Here is a 19,306-nt window from a genome sequence, read left to right on the forward strand (position 1 = left end):
TCTTGCTCTGTCGCCCAGGCTGGAGTGCAGTGGCATGATCTCGGCTCACTGCAAGCTCCACCTCCTGGGTTCATACCATTCTCCTGCCTCAGCCTCCCGAGTAGCTGGGACCACAGGCACCTGCCACCACGCCCAGCTAATTTTTTGTATTTTTAGTAGAGACAGGGTTTCACCATGTTAGCCAGGATGGTTTCCATCTCCTGACCTCGTGATCTGCCCACTTCAGCCTCCCAGAGTGCTGGGATTACAGGCGTAAGCCACTGTGCCCGGCCTTTTTTTTTTTTTTTTGCGACAGAGTTTTGCTCTTGTTGCCCACGCTGGAGTGCAATGGCACAATCGTGGCTCACTGCAGCCTCCACCTTCCGGGTTCAAGCGATTCTCCTGCCTTGGCCTCCCAAATAGCTGGAATTACAGGCACCTGCTACCATGCCCAGCTAATTTTTGTATTTTTAGTAGAGATGAGGTTTCACCATGTTGGCCAGGCTGGTTTCGAACTCCTGACCTCAGGTGATCTGCCCGCCTTGGTCTCCCAAAGTGCTGGGATTACAGGCGTGAGGCACTATGCCCGGCCTAAGAATTGTCTTAAACTAGAACATTATGACAAATTAGCCTGTTACTTGACATCTGTAAATTATTTTATATTTTTCAAATGAAAAGTGATGAAAGTATCAGAATGATAAACTTTTGTACATATCAAATTTCCTAAGAGTAGGAAGGGAAAATGTTAGTTTATTATCAACACTTTACTAATTCACTTACCGCATCATTTTCCTTTTCATAAAAATAGATATATCTGTTCAGAATTTCTATAAAAAGCTGTACTTGTAGAGAGGGGTCCATGCACTGATTTGCTATTTTTAGAGCTTTCTTTAGGCACTCCATTACCCTCTTGCCTCCGTGAAGCTAAAATAAAAGGGCAGGGGGACAGTGAAGACATAAACAAAACGTCCCGTTTTCATACACAGAAACACAACACTACCGTGCTCTTTCGTGTTCTAAAGGGACACAACAAATTTAAATCCTTTTCATTCTCCTTCTTCCTCTTTTGAAGTATACAGCTGTATTTTTTTAAAAACAGGTAGTGGTTTGAACTTGCTATGTTACAATATCCTCAAAGCAGAGGCTTCACTACAGGATGAGACTCTCCTTTTTAACAAAACAAAGCAATTCTCTTCATCAGATTTCCAAGCACCCCAAATATAGAACACAAGGCCATGGCAACCGATCCCTGTTATCGATCCTGTCTGCTATCATGCACTCAGGAATGACCTTACCTCCTCCCCATTTTTGTCCGTGTTTCTGCCAGACCAGAAGAGATGTGCACAGGTGCTCACAGCTCGGCCCTGATCGGGTTTCTTCAGAAGTTTGGATGCAGCAAGGGCACACTGAGTCCTCAGAGGTTCGTGATTCTCTTCACTGAAGCACTTCATCCTTTCAAAAGTGCCAATGATCAAGGTGATGGCAGCTAACTGTGCTTTGGAATCGCTGATTTCATCTTCATATAGAGAAAAGGCCTGTGAACACAAAGCAGAAAGGACTTTCAAGAACCAACCATCCTCTAGTTGAGCATTTTCCAAAGTACTTCTCACCGAACCTCCATCCTGTGAGACTTCTGCAGCCTTCAAATCAGAATATGCTGCACCCTCTCGAGAGCCACAGGACACAGCTGAGATGGTAAAAATGCTAAAAAGTTGCAATAAAGAAACTTCTTTCAACTTTGTTTAACCAGGGTTCCCAAACTGAATTTTGGGAATGGAATGCATTTCCCAAATTTCATGTTCCATGGAACACTTTTACCATGACCCACTTGGAAATCTTAGATTTCATCAGCAAATGATCAATACCAGTCAATTATGACAATGATATTAAGAGGTTCCATGATGGTGGGAAGGTGGTAGTTACATATTCAGTAAAAGAAGAGTAAATTCATGTCATTACCACCATGCCTGCAAACAAGCAACTGAACTCAGCAGAGCTGACGTGACAACACAGAAAGAACAGATTATCACCTGGGACATGAATTCATATGCGACTGTTTCATGATTTTCAAAACCAATTTCCCCAGCAGCTAGTGCTCCTTGAAGAAAAAGTCTTAAGGGCAATTCTGCCAGCTCTGCTTTGATCAAAGCACTGATAGTCTGGTGGGCAAATGAAAAAATCTTCTGGCATTTCTTTTCCCATTTGTCATCCTAAAACAAGAAAAAACATTTTAAGTTACCTTAAGTTCAAAATTAACTTGTTCCATGATTCCATTTTATTTAAAACTTTTAATAGAACAAAATAGTGAACACGCTAAGTTGAGCGCACAGTTTTCCTGTCATTTTCCTTCTCTGTTTCAGTTATAGGGTACACAAGTAAATCAAGCAGGATGTCTTCTCAAAACATCATTTGAAGTTAAACTGCCTTTGCAATGTTAACGTATTTGATATTTGTTTTTTCTTTATGAGACAGTTTTGCTCTTGTTGCCCAGGCTGGAGTGCAGTGGTGCAATCTTAGCTCACTACTACAACCTCCGTCTCCTGGGTTCAAGTGATTCTCCTGCCTCAGCCTCCAGAGTAGCTGGGATTACAGTGCCTGCCACCACGCCCAGCTAATTTTATATTTTTAGTAGAGGCGGGGTTTCACCAAGGTGGCCAGGCTGGTAACTCCTGACCTCAAGTGATCCGCCCACCTCAGCCTCCCAAAGGGCTAGGATCACATGCGTGAGTCACCGCACCCAATCTGTTTTTTCTTTCCTTTTTTTTTTTTTTAAGCTCTGTTACCCAGGCTGGAGTGCAGTGGTGTGATCACAGCTCATTGCAGCCTTGAACTACTGTGTTCAAGTGATGCTCCCACCTCAGATTCCTGAATAGCTAGGACTACAGGCTCACCACACCTGGCTAATTTTTATTTTTTTTGTAGACACAGGGTCTCATTCTGTTGCCCAGGCTGATCTTGAACTACTGGCCCCGAGCAAACCCCCCGCCTCAGCCTCCCAAAGTGTTGGAATTACAAGCATGAACCATTACACCTGGCTGATATTTGTTTTTTCTGATTCGTAAGTAACATTCCCAAATTGGAGAAAATTAGAAAAATACACAAAATCATCCACACATCATCCCTAAATCTACCATCCAGGGATGATCACTGGTAACATTATGATGCTAAATGTCTTCCTTTCTTTCTACGTAAATGTAACTGGAATTTTTGTGTGTGGTTTTCTTTTTTCTCTTTGGCACGATCTCAGCTCACTGCCACCACTGCCTCCTGGGTTCAAGCCATTATTCTGCCTCAGCCTTCTGAGTAGCTGGGATTACAAGCGTGCCACCACGCCCCTGCTAATTTTTATATTTTTAGTAGAGAAGGGGTTTCACCTTATTGGCCAGGCTAGTCTTGAACTGCTGACCTCAAGTGATCCACCCACCTCGGCCTCCCAAAGTGCTAGGATTACTAGCCTGAACTACCGCATCTAGGCCTTATTTTCTTACTTGAGAGTTAAACAAAATCGATTCAAGTAATTTGTATCTAATTTTTCTTTTTTTTTTTTGAGACGAAGTTTCACTCTTGCTTCCCAGGCTGGAGTGCAATGGCACGATCTCGGCTCACCACAACCTCCGCCTCCCAGGTTCAAGTGATTCTCCTGCCTCAGCCTACCAAATAGCTGGGGTTACAGGCATGTGCCACCACACCCAGCTAATTTTGTATTTTTAGTAGAGATGGGGTTTCTCCATGTTGGTCAGGCTCGTCTCAAATTCCCGACCTCGGGTGATCTGCCTGCCTCGGCCTCCCAAAGTGCTGGGATTACAGGCGTGAGCCACTGCGCCCAGCTCTAATTTTTCATTCACTTATTTTGTCCTAACAATTTTCCTGATACTAATTTAAAATCATTGTAATGACTAGAAAATATTACAGAGACTGGCTATGGCATAATTTATTTAACTATTCCCTTTTAGAAATAATCTCTAATATTACAATGAATGTTCTATATACACTAAGCTTTATTGAGACCCTAATTATTCCCTTAGTATAAATTCTTGGAATTCCACTTGGAGTAAAATTATTGGACATTTTAACATCCTACTTACATACTGCCAACTTCCTAGAAGTATTACAGTAATTCACACTGCCAACATTAGATGAGAATGAATTTTCATCACACCATCACCATTGCTAAACCTTATTTTTCTTTGTCTTTGCCAATTTGATTTCTTAAAAGGTTCGCTGTTGTAATTACAAGCAAGGTTAAATATTTTATCATGATTGACTATCCAAATTTCTTCTTGTTAAAGCAATCAGTTCTTTTCATTTTTAAAAGATAGCAACAGGCAGGGCATGGTGGCTCATGCCTGTAATCTCAACACTTTGGGAGGCCAAGGAGTCAGGAGGATCACTTGAGCCCAAGAGTTTCAGACCAGCCTAGGCAACACGGTGAGACTGTTTCTACAAAAAATAAAAAATTAGCCAGTGTGGTGGCACATGCTTGTAGTCCCAGCTACTCAGGAGGCTGAAGTGGGAGGATCACTTGAGCCTAAGAGTTCGAAGCTGCAGTAAGCTGTAATCACACCACTGTATCCCAGTCTGGGTGACAAAGACCTTGACTCCAAAAAAAAAAAAAGGTGACACTGACAGTCACAGACCTTGGCGCAGTGTATGGCAACACAGTAAGTAATACTAGTAAATAAGTAAAGGCTAGTTACTTTTATTTATTTGCCCTAAATCATTTTGATCCCAGAATTCTTTGGCAACTAGTGTTTGTATTCTTTGGCAACTAGTGTTCTAGTCTTTGCTTATACAAATTCAACCATTTTTTAGTCTCACTTTGTCGCCCAGGCTGGAGTGCAGTGGCGCGATCTTGGCTTACTGCAACCTCTGCCTCCCGGGTTCAAGTGATTCTCCTGCCTCAGCTTCCCAAGTAGCTGGGATAACAGACATGTACCCTCACGCCTGGCTAATTTTTGTATTTTTACTAGAGACGGGGTTTCACCATGTTGGCCAGGCTGGTCTCAAACTCCTGATCTCAGATGATCCACCCACCTCGGCCTCCCAAAGTGCTAGGATTACAGGTATGAGCCACCACACCCAGCCCTGCCCTAGCCTCTTGAGTAGGTAGGACTACAGGCATGTACCACCACACCTGGCTAATTTTTTAATTTTTTTTTTTTTTTTTTAGACGGAGTTTCATTCTTGCCCAGGCTGAAGTGCAATGGTGTGATCTCGGCTCACCGCAACCTCTGCATCCCGGGTTCAAGTAATTCTCCTGCCTCAGTCTCCCGAGTAGCTGAGACTATAGGCATGAGCCACCACGCCCAGCTAATTTTGTATTTTTAGTAGAGACGGGGTTTCTCCGTGTTGATCAGGCTGGTCTCGAACTCTGACCTTAGCTGAACTGCCTGCCTTGGCCTCCCAAAGTGCTGGGATTACAGGTGTGAACCACCACAATCGGCCTTTTTATTTTTTAATAGAGATTGGGTCTTGCTATGTTACCCAGGTTGGGTGAATTCAACTTAAAAAACAATTCTACATATAAGTGAAGTCATGCGGTATTTGCCTTTCTGTGTTTGGCTTATTTCACTTAGAATAATGTCCTCCAGATTAATCCCTATTGTCATAAATGGCAAGATTTTCTTCATTTCTATAGCCGAATATTATTCTACTATGTACAGAATGTATGTACGTATATATACACACACACATACATGTATATACACACACATATACACAAAACACAATTTCTTTACTCATCTATCGATGGACAGTAAGGTTGTTTCTGTATCTCAGCCATTGTGAATGCTGCTGCAATAAACGTGGGAGTGCAGGTATCTCTTTGAGATACTGATTTCCTTTCCTTTGAATATATAACCAGATGTGGGACTGCAGGGTCACATGGTAGTTCTAGTTTCAGTTTTTTGAGGAACCTCCATACCGTTTTCCATAATGGCTATACTAATTTATATTCCCACTAATAATAAACAGGGTTCCCATTTCTCTACATCCTTGCCAACACTTGATTTTCTGTCCTTTTGGTAACAGTTATTCTGACAGATATGTGGTAATATCTCATAGTGGTTTTGATTTGCATTTTCCTGATAAATGATGTCGAACATCTGTTCATATATCAGTTGGCCATCTGTATGTCTTCTTTGGAAAACTGTCTATTCAGTTTGCTGATTTTTAATCAAGTTAAAAATCATTTTTTGCTCATTTTTAAATCAAGTTTGCTCATTTTTAAATCAAGTTATTCATTTGCTTGCTATTGAGTTGCATTCCATATATATTTTGGATACTGACCACTTTTCAGATGTATAGTTTGCAAATATTCTCCCCCATTCCATTGGCTGTCTCTTCACTCTGCTGATTGTTTCCTTTGTTGTACAGAAGCTTTTTCGTTTAATAGAGTCCCACTTGTTTATTTTTGTTTTGGTTGCCTAGATTTTTGGTTTCACATCCAAAAAATCACTGACCAATGACAAGGAGGTTTTTCCCTATGTTTTCTTCTAGGAGCTTTATGGTTTCAGGTCTTTAATCCATTTTGAGTTCATTATTATATATGGTACAAGATGAGAGTCCAATTCCATTCTTTTGCATGTGGATATCCAACTTTCCCAATACTATTTATTGAAGACACCATCCTTTTCCCCTTTGTGTATTCTTGGTGTCCTTATCAAAGATTAGTTTATTGCACATGTATGGATTTATTTCTAGACTCTCTATTCTGTTCCATTGGTCTATGTGTCTGTTTTTATGCCAGTACCATATTGCCATACTGTCTTAATTACTATAGCTTTTTAATGTAGGCTAGTTGCTATTTTTATTGTTATATTCACAAATTTCTATCCGTAAATGCTGGTAAAGAGTGAATGATAAGCTGGCCTAATAAAAATTGGCCAAAAGCTGCTGTTTCATGCTGGTAGGTCTACTTAATACATCCTTTTTTCTCTATTATGAGAAAATCAAGTCCCTACTGAGGCCAGGTGTGGTGGCTCACACCTACAATCCTAGCACTTGGAGAGGCTGAGGCAGGAGGATCACTTGAGGCCACAAGTTTGAGACCAGCTGATCAACATGGCAAGACCCTGTCTCTACTAAAAATACAAAAATTAGCTGAGCATGGTGGTGCACACCTGTAATCCCAGCTACTTAGAAAGCTGACACACAAGAATCGCTTGAACCCAGGAGGAGGTTGCAGTGAGCTAAGACTGAGCCACTGCACTCCAGCTGGGGGACAGAATGAGACCCTATCTCAAAACAAACAAACAAACAAAATTAAGTTACTGAAGTTGTTCCTTAAAATTAACCTGACTGTCCAACTTTCAGGTACATGAGCTTGAGATATTTTCTTCAAAACTACACCATGAAGACTCAAGCCATGCTTCCTGTTCGAGGAAGAAAAAGGCTCATAAAAAGTTGCCCACAACTCATAATATTATGCAATTATATGCCTTTAGAGAGAAATGACTGCAATGGTAGACCCTCTCCTTAGGTTTTAAAGCTAACCTGAATTAGAACTTAGGAAACTGAGTTTCAGCATAAATTCATACTGCTTTAATCTTGGATTTCTAAGTGCTTTTTATGTGATCCCTCATTTAGTATGTGATCCAACAACATCACCATTAGGAACACTTAGCACAGGATAAGTAACAAATACAGAGTTGCCGAAAATGGGATTTTATTATACCACTGTCTATTTTTGTATGTTTGAAATTTTTTATAACATAAAACACACACACACACTCAGAGTGATGAAAAAGGAAAAAAAGTACCTAAATATTTAAAAGTAAACTCACCACTTTAGAATTCTCTTTGTATCGAAAAGCCAGCTGGTAAGCTGCAAATACCAAAGGTGGCAATGTGAAGCGAATCCGCTGATTTCCACCAGCTCCAAAATGTTTTCGTGCTGTGTTCAAAATCTGACCCAAAAGCATTAAAGAAAAAAAATTTCCAAACTATGATTAATCATTTGTGAAATAAATGTGGGCTCTAATCATCATTGCTAACATTTTGTGAATATATACAATGTACCATACTTTATGGTAGGCAATTTATATATTTCCTATCTCCTCAAGTTGTCACAACAATTCAGAGACAGATACAATTCCATTTCACAAATGGGGAAGTATGAGTTTCAGAGAGGTTGTATAACCTGCTGAAGGTAGTGAGTTAGAAGCAAAGATATATTTAAATATATTTTCATATACACACATGCAAGGTATGCTGCATTGATAAAGAATGTAGGCTCTGGCCAGATGTGGTGACTCATGTGTGTAATCCCAGCACTTTGGGAGGCCAAAGGTGGACAGATCAGTTGAGGTCAGGAGTTTGAGACCAGCCTGGCCAACACAGGTAAACCCCGTCTCTACTGAAAATACAAAAATTAGCTGGGCATGGTGGTGCACACCTGTAATCTCAGCTACTCGGGAGGCTGAGGCCGGAGAATTGCTTGAACCCAGGAGACGGAGGATGCAGTAGGCTGGGATCATGCCACTGCACTCCAGCCTGGGTGACAGAGCAAGATTCCATCTCAAAAAAAAAGAGAAAAAAAGAAGGCTGTGAAGACACTCAGAGACTCACATTTAAAAGTAAATCCTAATACTTGTTACATGTGTGGCTTTGGGCAAATTATTTACCTTCTCTTAGCCACAAGTTTCTGTAAACTCCTAGGGTTGCTGGGAAGATCAAGTGACACGTGAGGTTTCACCACTACTTAGCACAAGGCATTCGCTCAGTAATATTAACTATTACTATGATACAAAACAACTATATGCATATTACTGGTACATCATACCTCCTCATTCCAAAAAATATTAAGACCGTTTAAGTCAAGGAAAAGGCTAATATACTTCTAAAGAGCTACTTGTGAAATATTCCATGAATTCTGTGCTTTTCTTGGATTTTTTTCTGAAATGGTACAACATATAGCCAATTCAGAAAAATTACAAGAAAAAGAGTTTATAAAATGTTTTTTAATATGTGTGACACAATGACATTCAGATTTTGTGAAATTCCTGATATGGCAGATCAATAAGAGAATGCATTTTCCCTACGGGCAGTCAGAGCTAATGACCCTATTATTAAAGATCATTATACATGGGAATAACCAATCAGCCACATGCAGAAGGCATACTTTTTTTTGAGACGGAGTTTCACTCTTGTTGCCCAGGCTGCAGTGCAATGGCGTGATATCCACTCACTGCAACCTCCACCTCCCAGGTTCAAGTGATTCTCCTGCCTCAGTCTCCCAAGCAGGTGGGATTACAGGTGCCCACCACCATGCCTGGCTAATTTTTTGTATTTTTAGTAGAGATGGGGTTTCACCGTGTTGGCCACGCTGGTCTTGAACTCCAGATCTCAGGTGACCCATCCACCTCAGTCTCCCAAAGTGCTAGGATTATAGGTGCGAGCCACCATGCCCAGCCGGAAGGCATACTTTCTAACTACTACATTTGGTATGCAATAGAAAATGAAAACACACAGACACACACAATCTCATACAGAAACTTAAGGGAATCAGTTAAAATACTCAGTCACTCTGTACAGATGACATAGCTCACAGAGCACAATACCACAGTCCTGGAATGTTTGCTACTAAGCCAAGACAAAGACCATCACACTATCAACAGCAGTCAGCCTCTTATTTCACACTGATTATGAAGTACAGGAGTGTCAACTACAATGAAGAAAGTCAACAGAAAGAGATGAAACAGTCAGGACATCCTCAAGCAAATGTCTTTTTCATCATAGCAGCCTAACAGCCTTATGTATCCAAGAATGGTTAAACTACTTTGCCCAAACAGTAATTAAGCAGCCAACCGTGCTAACCTTTCACTAAAATAAATTATCTATCTAGTATCGATCACTGATACCCCTACTTAGGCAACATGCTTTATCCATTTCACAAAGTTTCCCTGTGGACTAATAATAAAGAGAACCTCATGTGATTGTTCTTTATCAGAAAAAAAAAAGTTAAGAAAAAGGCAAAATGAATTTTAAAACCTCTCATCAAAAAACAAAAACGCACATTTTCAATGTGACAAATATAATTTACACTTGCAAATTTGGAAAAGTAAAATTAAATGTAAGAATTGTATTTCTTATAAAGTTTATTATAAGCAATACATAGTTCAGAAATAAATGAACATGGAATAATTACGGGCACTCAAGTAAAAGAAGAGACTTTTTTGTAATTCTCAGATAGTCTTCAAAAGAAATCGGAGCAACTGAATTGTTACTCACATGCTCCAGAAGTTTACAATTATGTTTATGTATAAAGTAAAAGCCCACAGATGCCATGAATCTTTTTTTTTTTTTTTTTTTTTTGAGACGGAGTCTCACTCTGCTGCCCAGACTGGGGTGCAGTGGCGCAATCTCAGCTCACTGCAACCTCCACCTCCTGGGTTCAAGTCAATCTTTGATTCAGTTGCAATTCCTTCAAAACCGTCTAAGACCAGAAGGTGAATTAAACCATTTTAAGCACTTGAAGATGTGATTTCACTAGGAGCTGATACAGGGATATACTAAGAGTAAACTCATACCAAGTACTGCTGGTCAGGGTCCTCAGAGCGCAGCAGATGAATGAAGCGGCCCACAAGGCTCTGCTCATCAGCAAAGTCTTCTGGATCAGGGTCCTCTACAGGCTGATCTGGCTGATCTTGAATCAATGTGGATACCAAATTCATTATGGAATCCACCTGTAACATGTAAGGCACAAGAAACCCACTGATGTGAAACCATTGGCATACAAAGCCACTGTCAAAAGTGTTTTCAGTTATAAAATTACAATACAGTATCAACAAGATATTCCTTTTTTCGGTTAGAAAGTCAATCCACATGTATGTCATACACACATATACAGACAAAAGTCTGGAAAGATATGCACAAATGTTAACTAACAGTGGTTATTCGCTATCTGGTGGAATTATAAATGTTTCATGATTCTTTATACAGCTCCAATTTTCTAATTTATACAATGAATAAGTTACTTGTAAATTTTCTTTAGTATTTAATTACCCTCCCCTCCCATCTCAGGTATCTAGGTCCATAGTCTAAAACTGTAACACTGTATCCCTAAAATAGCATGGAGGTATTCTCTTACCTGGTCTTGAGAGACAATTTCTGTGTTATAATCCAGAACATTACTAAGCACGTAACAACTCATGCTCTTTCTGGACTCATAGTCAAAGTACTCAAAGAGTGGGTGAAAATGTTTTAATTTCAAGACTGTTAAAATATTGTTGTAAGTGTCAACTGGTATTTTCAAAAGTCTGGTGAGTTCCTTTGAAACCGCACTACTGGTAGCAATACTACAAAAAGAAAAACAGAAGTCTTAATGAACAAAATTAACTTTCTCTATACACAAATACCACTTGTTCTGTAAGAATTTGAAATTTTTCATTACACATTAAAGGAAATGGGTCAAGTGAATCATATCACCACAGAAGACTATAACAACCTCCTTTCAAGAGGATAAAAAAATACTTATCTAAACACAAATAAATATATTCATCTATTATTTTTCTGTTGATACAAAACTAGAAACAGTTTCCAACTCATGAACAGATGGTATAGCTGGAGTTAAGATGACTGTCTAGAATTCAATGACATTTCTAAGGGAAGTATTTTAAGTGGTAGTTTGGTTCCCAGGGGGCAGCCAACAAGTATTGTATATTCACGATGAAAACAAATAGGAAAAAAAATCCATGCAAAACCAGCAATTCGACACAATAGAAAAATATATAAACTATTTCTTCTGCATCAGATGTTGGTGATTAAGGAAAAGCAGGCTGACTGACTTAGGTAGTGGTTAGTAAAAGCATTCTGTAGATACTGAGGCATATTGGGGCATTTATTACAACCTCTTTAGAGGTTGTTATTTCCAATGATTTTGTCTATTTTTACTTTAAAATTCACTTGGGGAGAAAGACATAGATACTTCAGTTAGTTAGTTTTTTTATTTAAATTTTTTTAATTTTTAATTTTATTTTTTATTAGAGACAGGGTCTCACTCTGTTGCCCAGGCTGTTCTCAAACTCCTGGGCTCAAGTGATTCTCCCAACTCAGCCTCCTGAATAGCTGGGATGACGGTGCGAGCCACCACACCTGGCACATCATTTAATTTTCTCTCACACTTATTCCATATCTGAACTTGTTTTCCGTTCGCGCACACACAAAACTAAAATGACCAAAAGAAAAAGGGTAACACAAACGGAGGAAAAAAAGAATAAATTTTCTTGATGCAGGTAAACCACTAGAAGGGAGATAGAAAGGAGGAAGATGACATGAGGTAAAATTCTGAAGAATATGGGCGGGGGAGGCAGGCCTGGCTTGACCCAAGTCCAGAGCATTGGGGAATGGGGCAGGAAGGAAACTGCGGGGGAAGGTAACAGGATCCGAGCTGCCCACAGTGGCCACTAGAGGACGCCATAGGTCTAGGACAGAACAGCTGAGGAGGCTTCAAGTTGGAAACAAGACTGTTCATACTTCCTTGAAGGTATCAAAATCGAAGCTCAAAATAGAAAAGATATTTAAACCCATTTATTTCTGCACCTTAAATATACATACACCCTTCATTTTTCACCACATGCTCATTCGTAGGAAAACACCTCTTATGGAAATAAATACTGCCTGACAAAGTGTCCTTACCAGTTTAGGAACTCATTCACATACAGCAAGCTCCTCCAACCCGCAGCCCACAGGCTGCATGCAGCCCAGGATGGCTTTGAATGCAGCCCAACACAAATTGGTAAGCCTTCTTAAAACATTATCAGTTTTTTGCGATTTTTTTTTTTTTAAGCTCATCAACTATTGTTAGTGATAGTGTATTTTATGTGTGGCCCAAGAAAATGCTTCTTCCAGTGTGGCCCAGGGAAGCCAAAAGACTGGATGCCCCTGATACACAGAAAGGGATCCAAATTGGAGTCACTGGTCCCTGAAGACTGCCTATAGTCCATAGGTACCACAATTTCATTAATATACACAACCAAGTAATTGGTAAACACTTTCTGCCCCTAGTAGTGACAATCTTAATGCATGATTAAAACAAGACAAATGCCAGCATTTCAAAAAACAATTGAGAAAGAAAAGCAAATCTAGGACAAAAGTGTCTTTATGAGGATTTTTACAAAAATGTAACTGACTTACTGTTCAAGGTTGAGCTTATTGAATATCTCCACTGTTGTTTCTAGAACTTTATCAACATAGTCCACACGATCGGGGTAACATTTCATGGCAAGATTAATGAGAGAGACTTGTAAAGATACAACATCCTCTGAAGGCATGTCTTGTCTAGACTGGAATGTTTAGAAAACCATACAATTTATTTTAAACAACTGTAAAAGGAAGGCAGAGAAGTTTCAAAATTTTGAGAACTTAGGAGAAATGCTACACAAACCTGTATCACTGTAGCCACCTGCTGTGAAAATATATCAAAAAGTTTAATATCCGCTGGGATTCCAGGTCCATCTTCACGGTGAGCAAATAAAGCTAATCTAAAAAAAAACAAAACCCCTTTATTTTAAAAGATATAGGGTTTGGGTAGTGAGATCATAGATGACATCTTATTCTTCATTGCTTTTCTATATTTTGTATGAGCTCAAAAGGCTTTTTTTTTTAGACAGTCTCACTCTGTCGCCTAGGCTGGAGTGCAGTTGTGCACTCTCAGCTCAATGAAACCTCCACCTGCTGGGCTCAAGCTATCCTCCTCCCACCTAGGACTCCTGAGTAGCTGGGGCTAACAGCATGTGCAACCACACCCAGCTAATTTTTGTGCTTTCTGTAGTGATGGGGTTTCACCATGTTGCCCAGGCTACCCTGGACTCCAGCAAGCCTCCCTCCTTGGCCTCCCAAAGTGCTGGGATTACAGATGTGAGCCACTGCACCTGCCCTCCTCAATTCATTTTTAACTAAACAGTTTTGCCAGTGCAACCTTTTTTCATCAGCATTCTTATTTCATACCATACTAAGGAGATTTTCAACAAGATAATTCTCTCAAACTCTTTGAAGCATAATTACGTAGATACGGACAGAAATGCATTGAAGTGACAAATGTATTCAACAACTATGATTCAAATACATAATCTTTAAAAAATAAAAGTACATAGACTATTTTAAGATACTGCATTTTTACTGAAGTTTGAAATACAACTAAGTCTAAAATCCATAAAATTAAGTTTTATTTCCCTCATCTCAAATTACTCAAAATAACGTCTGGTTCATTATCATTATCTGTTTGTCACAGTCACAACTACATCCACATTTTGTTATGCCCAGAAGCATCACTACTGACAGAGATGGGTAAGTGACATTACAGGCAACACAGGAAAATCCAGTTGCTAGCTTCCTTTAAGAGTGGGCCCAATCACTATGGAATTTTTGCTGCCCAGGATTGAGCTGATAATTTGGAAAATTTTGTTATCTGAATTCTCAGACTTTAAAATGAATAACTTAGTTTTTCAAAAAACATACAAAAGGTATCTGCAGAAATAAATCTTCACTTAGGTTTCTGGTTTCATGACAATGTTTACAAGTAGTAGGACAGGCATTATGTACTACTACACAACATGGCTGCAAAAAAGTCACCCATTGGCCAAGCACAGTGGCTCACATCTGTAATCCCAGCACTTCGGGAAGCCGAGGCAGGCTGATCATTTGAGCTCAGGAGTTTGAGACCAGCCTGGCCAACCTGGCAAAACCCCGTCTCTACTAAAAATACAAAAATTAGCCAGGCATGGTGGTGCATGTCTGTAATCCCAGCTACTCGGGAAGCTGAAACACTAGAATCCCTTGAACCCAGGAGTTGGAAGTTGCAGTGGGCCAAGATAGCACTGCTGCACTCTAGCTTGGGAGACGGAGTAGGACTCTGTCTGGAAAAAAAAAAAAAAAAAAAAAAAACTAAGAAAATAAAACTTAAAGTGGATGTACTAAACATATTTGATACTTAAAATTTCTTCTTTAAGAAAATGTGATGATACAGTGATTACTTGAACATTTCCAATCATCTGTGTCTTATGGCTACTCTAAACCAAATGAGTTCCCACTGCAAGATACTTACATCACGGTAAAAAACAAATTTTGTTCTTCAATATGATCTTTGGATTTGTACGATTTAAAAAAACAGTCTGCACGTCTTTAAATGTCAATTAAACACACAGAATAAACATATTATCTTCATGTCTCCTGCACATTTAAGTTATGCCTCTTTCGTGCCTAACCAAGGCAAGTACCTAGTACTCATAATCACAAAGCTACATTATTTATAGTATAATTAAATTAAGATCATTGGTATGATAAAGATGTAACAGAGACAAATAATTCAAAAAATGTTTAAAATTCATTACTGCCAAGTCCGAGCATGTATCCTCCAGTGTTGGATGGTCTTACCTATCAATTAAAGCAATGATTATGTTTTTCACGTTTACATTCTGGTGTAACTCAGCACAGGCCCGAAGAAAAGGATTCAAAGTCTGGAGGTGAAATTCATCAGGGAAAACCTGAAAATCAAATGATCAATACAAGTAAAAGTATTTCACATAATATTCTGAACTCACATGGTAAAGTTCACATTTGTGGGAAAAAAACACTGTAATTTTATACAACTAAATTCGAACACATTACTTCTGAACCTCTCTACTAAACATAAGCTCAGACAGAAATATTCCAATAAACAAAGTGCACCTACAATTAAACTAAAGCTACGGAGACCGAGAAAACTCAGATGACTCATTCCTACAGTTTGGAGGAAAACAAACCACATTGATACAAAGACCAAGTTATAAGTTGGAAACAGAAAATCCCTGTTTTTAAATTATTTTTAGAAGAAGCAAGATTACAGGAAAAAAAATTTTTTTTAAATTATTTTAAGTTCTTATAGAAATGGCATCTTGCTATGTTGCCCAGGCTGGTTTTGAACTCCTGGCCTCAAGAGATCCTTCCACCTTGAACTCAGAAAGTGCTGGGATTACAGGTGTGAGTCACCACACCCAGTAAGGAAAATTCTTTATTCAGGAAAGCTTATTTCCTATTCCATCAAAATTTTTTCAAAACAATTAAATTTAACGAAAGATAAAATAGGTCATTTTAAAAAAATGAAATGTTCCCACCTACCTGAATAATACACTCCATGAGATATTCTTGAGCCAAGGCATCCCTACAGTTTACAACTTGCTCCAATATGCCAGTCAAAACAATCTAAAAGAGAAAAAAACACACATAAGGGTTAAAATCTGTTTTCAAACTCTTAAGCTGTTCCTCTAGCAACACATTTGAACTACTACCTTGAAAATCATATTTGAGATTTTTCTCACCAAGACTTCACTTCTAATCTTTAAAAGCTATTTTCTTTTTGAGACAAGGTCTTGCTCCGTTGCCCAGGCTGGAGTGCAGTGGCAAAATCTCCACTCAATGCAACGTCCACCTCCTGGGCTCAAGGAATCCTCCCACCTCAAGCCTCCTGAGTAGCTGGCACTACAGGTACATTTCACCATGCCCAGCTAATTTTGGTAATTTTTGTAGAGATGGGGTCTCTCTATGTGCCTAGGCTTGTCTCGAACTCCTGGACTCAAGTGATCCATCTGCCTTGGCCTCTCAAAAGTGAGCTTTTTTCTTCATGGCTTGTGCATCCTCAGAAATCTTCGTCTAATCCTAGGTCATAAAGATTTCTTTCCTCTGTGTTTTCTTCTAACAGTTTTAGATTCTATATTTAGGTCTCTGATAGATTTTGTGTTTTTTCTGTACGGTATGAGGGATGAGGGTCAAGGTTCAGGGTTTTTTGTTGTTTGCATATAAACATCAAATTGTTCCAGAATCACTTGCTGAAAAGGTTGCCTTTGTACTTTTATCAAAAATAAAATGTCTGGAGGTGAAATTCACCAGGGAAAACCTGAAAATCAAATGATCAATACAAGTAAAAGTATTTCACATAAATATCTAGGTCTACTATGGATTGTCTAGTCAGAGATCGGTAAACTGAGCTGCTGCTTGTTTTAACAAGTTTTACTGGAACACAGCCATGCCCATTCACTTCCATATTGTCTGTGGCTGCTTTTGCACCGTATCTGCAGTGTTAGTAGTTGTTGACCAGGGGTGTCCAATCGTTTGGCTTGAAGAATTAGAAGAATTGTCTTGGGCCATACATAAAATACACTAATAACAGATGATGAGCTTTAAAAAAAAAGCAAAAAATCTCATGTTTTAAAGTTTACAAACTTTTGTTGGGCCATGTTCCAAGCTGCCCTGGGCTGCAGGTTGGATAAGCTTGTTGTACAGCATATGTCTTGCAAAGCCAAAAACCATTTACTATCCGGTCCCTCACAGGTAAAGTTTGCCATTCCCTGTTTTATTCTCCTCCATTGATTTGTGTGTCTATCCTTTTCACCAATACCACACAGGTTCTCACTGTAGCTTTAGAGTAAATCATGAATTCAGGTAGTCTGGGTCTTTCAACTTGTTCTTCCTTTTCAAATTTGTTGTAGCTGTTCCAGGTTCTTTGTTTCCTCATATAAACTTCAGAATCACCTTCTTAATTTCTACAAAAGTCTGCTGGGATTTTGTCTGAGATTACCTTGGATCTATAGATCAATCTTTTTTTAATGCTATCTTGACAATATTAAGTCTTCCAATCCACAAACATCGCATATATATCTTTCCATTTAAGCCTTCTTCAATAAAAGCCATTTTAAGATGTTTTTCAATGTACTATTATGTAACAAAAATATTCTGATTTTAAAAATCAGATTTCATTTTATCTCAGAACATAAGAAGAGGTAACACAAAGATATAAACCTGTTTGTAACGTTCCACATTTACACCTTCCAACTGACTGAGGCGCACCAAATTTGTTCCCACTAAAATTCTCAGTTCTTGTCTTTCTCGTTCTCTTTTTTCTCTATCTCGGCTATGTCCCTGATGCTGCATTCGCACCCAGAGTTTGTTCATTTCTGCAAAGTTGAGTAGTACAAAATCCATGGAATCACTGATGTCACCAGTTGTTTCTTCGCTGCAAAGAAACAGAAATGTCTTTACACAGTATTTACAGCACCAACTTACTACTATCCCTCTCCTTTGTGCGTTTCCTATTTATCTCTGTAGTACACCAATGCTTTATAAAAAATCACTTTCAACTTCATTGGCTTAGTGTTAAATTTTAAAGGGAATAGACTCTAGGGTAAAAAGTACCATGGAAAGGACAGTATAAATTTAAAGGGCAAATTACTTTCCCCAACTCTGTATCTGGAGTTGGGCCAACTGGACTTGCTCTTATGGCAAATTCCTTAATTCAAAAGGCTAGAAGGATGGGCACGGTGGCTCATGTCTGTAAGCCAGTGCTTTGGGAGGCCAAAGCAGGAAGATCGCTTTAGGCCAGGAGTTTAAAACCTGCCTGGGCAACATAATGAGACCTTACCCCTACAAACCAAAACCAAAAACAAAACGCTAAAAATTTTAACACTTTTGGTGTACTGCTAACTACATCATTTTACTGTTGAATATTTTGTTTTTAATTGGAATGTAAGCTTTGTGAGGGAAGAGACCATGGATTTCCTGCTTTATTTTTCTACGTCTCCTAGGATGGAGACTTCGGCAGCTTTCAAAAATTTTTATTGATTGCCTAATTAAATGCTCAAAATGGACAGTCAAAACATAATAAAGCAAATAACTTCATCAATTTCTCTACACTATTAATTTTTTATCTTTTCTGTACTGTTTAAAAAGAAATTGATGCAGATATATTAAAAACCATTGAATTGTACACCTCAGAAATAAATGAAATTTTTTTAAAAAAAAAAACAAAATCTGTTGGAGCAAACTGAAAAAAGATTAAAAATTAAAAAAAGAAAGAAAATAAATGAATAAACTTTTTTAAAAAGGAATGAAGTTCTTTAATCTGGGGACCTGTCATGTGAACAGCTTACCCCACTGAAGACCACAGTTGGCTGACCATCTGTCCCTGCTGTGGGATAAAAGTACAGTAGACTTTGATGCTAGAATACTGATTACACAAGAGACAGGAGTGTCTCTGAATGGCTTTTATTATTTCTCTTCTGGAGTTAATAGGTAACTTGTAACAGATAACTCAAATCACTTATATTCCAAGGTAACTAGCAGTCTGTAAATTATAAAAACTGATAGACATTAAAGGAACAATTATGAAATCCAGTGGGCTCACACTTTATTATTTCATTACAAATTCAATTTCCAAATATAACCCTCTTTAAAAAGTTGTATTTTCAAAGAATATTTAATGTAGTGCAAAAACGCTCAATTACGTTAACTGAAAAAAGCAGGTCCTAATAATCCAAAGATAAAATTTGCATAAGAGGACATTGTAGAGCATGTCACA

The 19,306-nt window shown here is 38.7% G+C and overlaps 1 protein-coding gene across 2 annotated transcripts in view; it reads right to left on the reverse strand.

Annotated features, from left to right (window-relative positions):
- Window positions 1–19,306, reverse strand: part of VPS35 (VPS35 retromer complex component) — a 30,440-nt gene that overhangs the window by 2,084 nt on the left and 9,050 nt on the right. For both annotated transcript variants that reach the window (XM_023189584.2, XM_023189583.2), the window contains exons 6-16: window positions 17,752–17,965; window positions 16,075–16,158; window positions 15,352–15,461; window positions 13,364–13,460; window positions 13,114–13,262; window positions 11,069–11,276; window positions 10,509–10,664; window positions 7,764–7,886; window positions 2,010–2,189; window positions 1,275–1,514; window positions 760–903 (exon numbers count right to left, since the gene is read on the reverse strand). In XM_023189584.2, coding sequence (XP_023045352.1) covers window positions 760–903; window positions 1,275–1,514; window positions 2,010–2,189; window positions 7,764–7,886; window positions 10,509–10,664; window positions 11,069–11,276; window positions 13,114–13,262; window positions 13,364–13,460; window positions 15,352–15,461; window positions 16,075–16,158; window positions 17,752–17,965 — 1,705 coding nt within the window. The remainder of the gene's footprint in view (window positions 1–759; window positions 904–1,274; window positions 1,515–2,009; window positions 2,190–7,763; window positions 7,887–10,508; window positions 10,665–11,068; window positions 11,277–13,113; window positions 13,263–13,363; window positions 13,461–15,351; window positions 15,462–16,074; window positions 16,159–17,751; window positions 17,966–19,306) is intronic.

Source organism: Piliocolobus tephrosceles, chromosome 17 (genome assembly GCF_002776525.5).
Source record: "Piliocolobus tephrosceles isolate RC106 chromosome 17, ASM277652v3, whole genome shotgun sequence".
NCBI lineage: Eukaryota > Metazoa > Chordata > Mammalia > Primates > Cercopithecidae > Piliocolobus > Piliocolobus tephrosceles.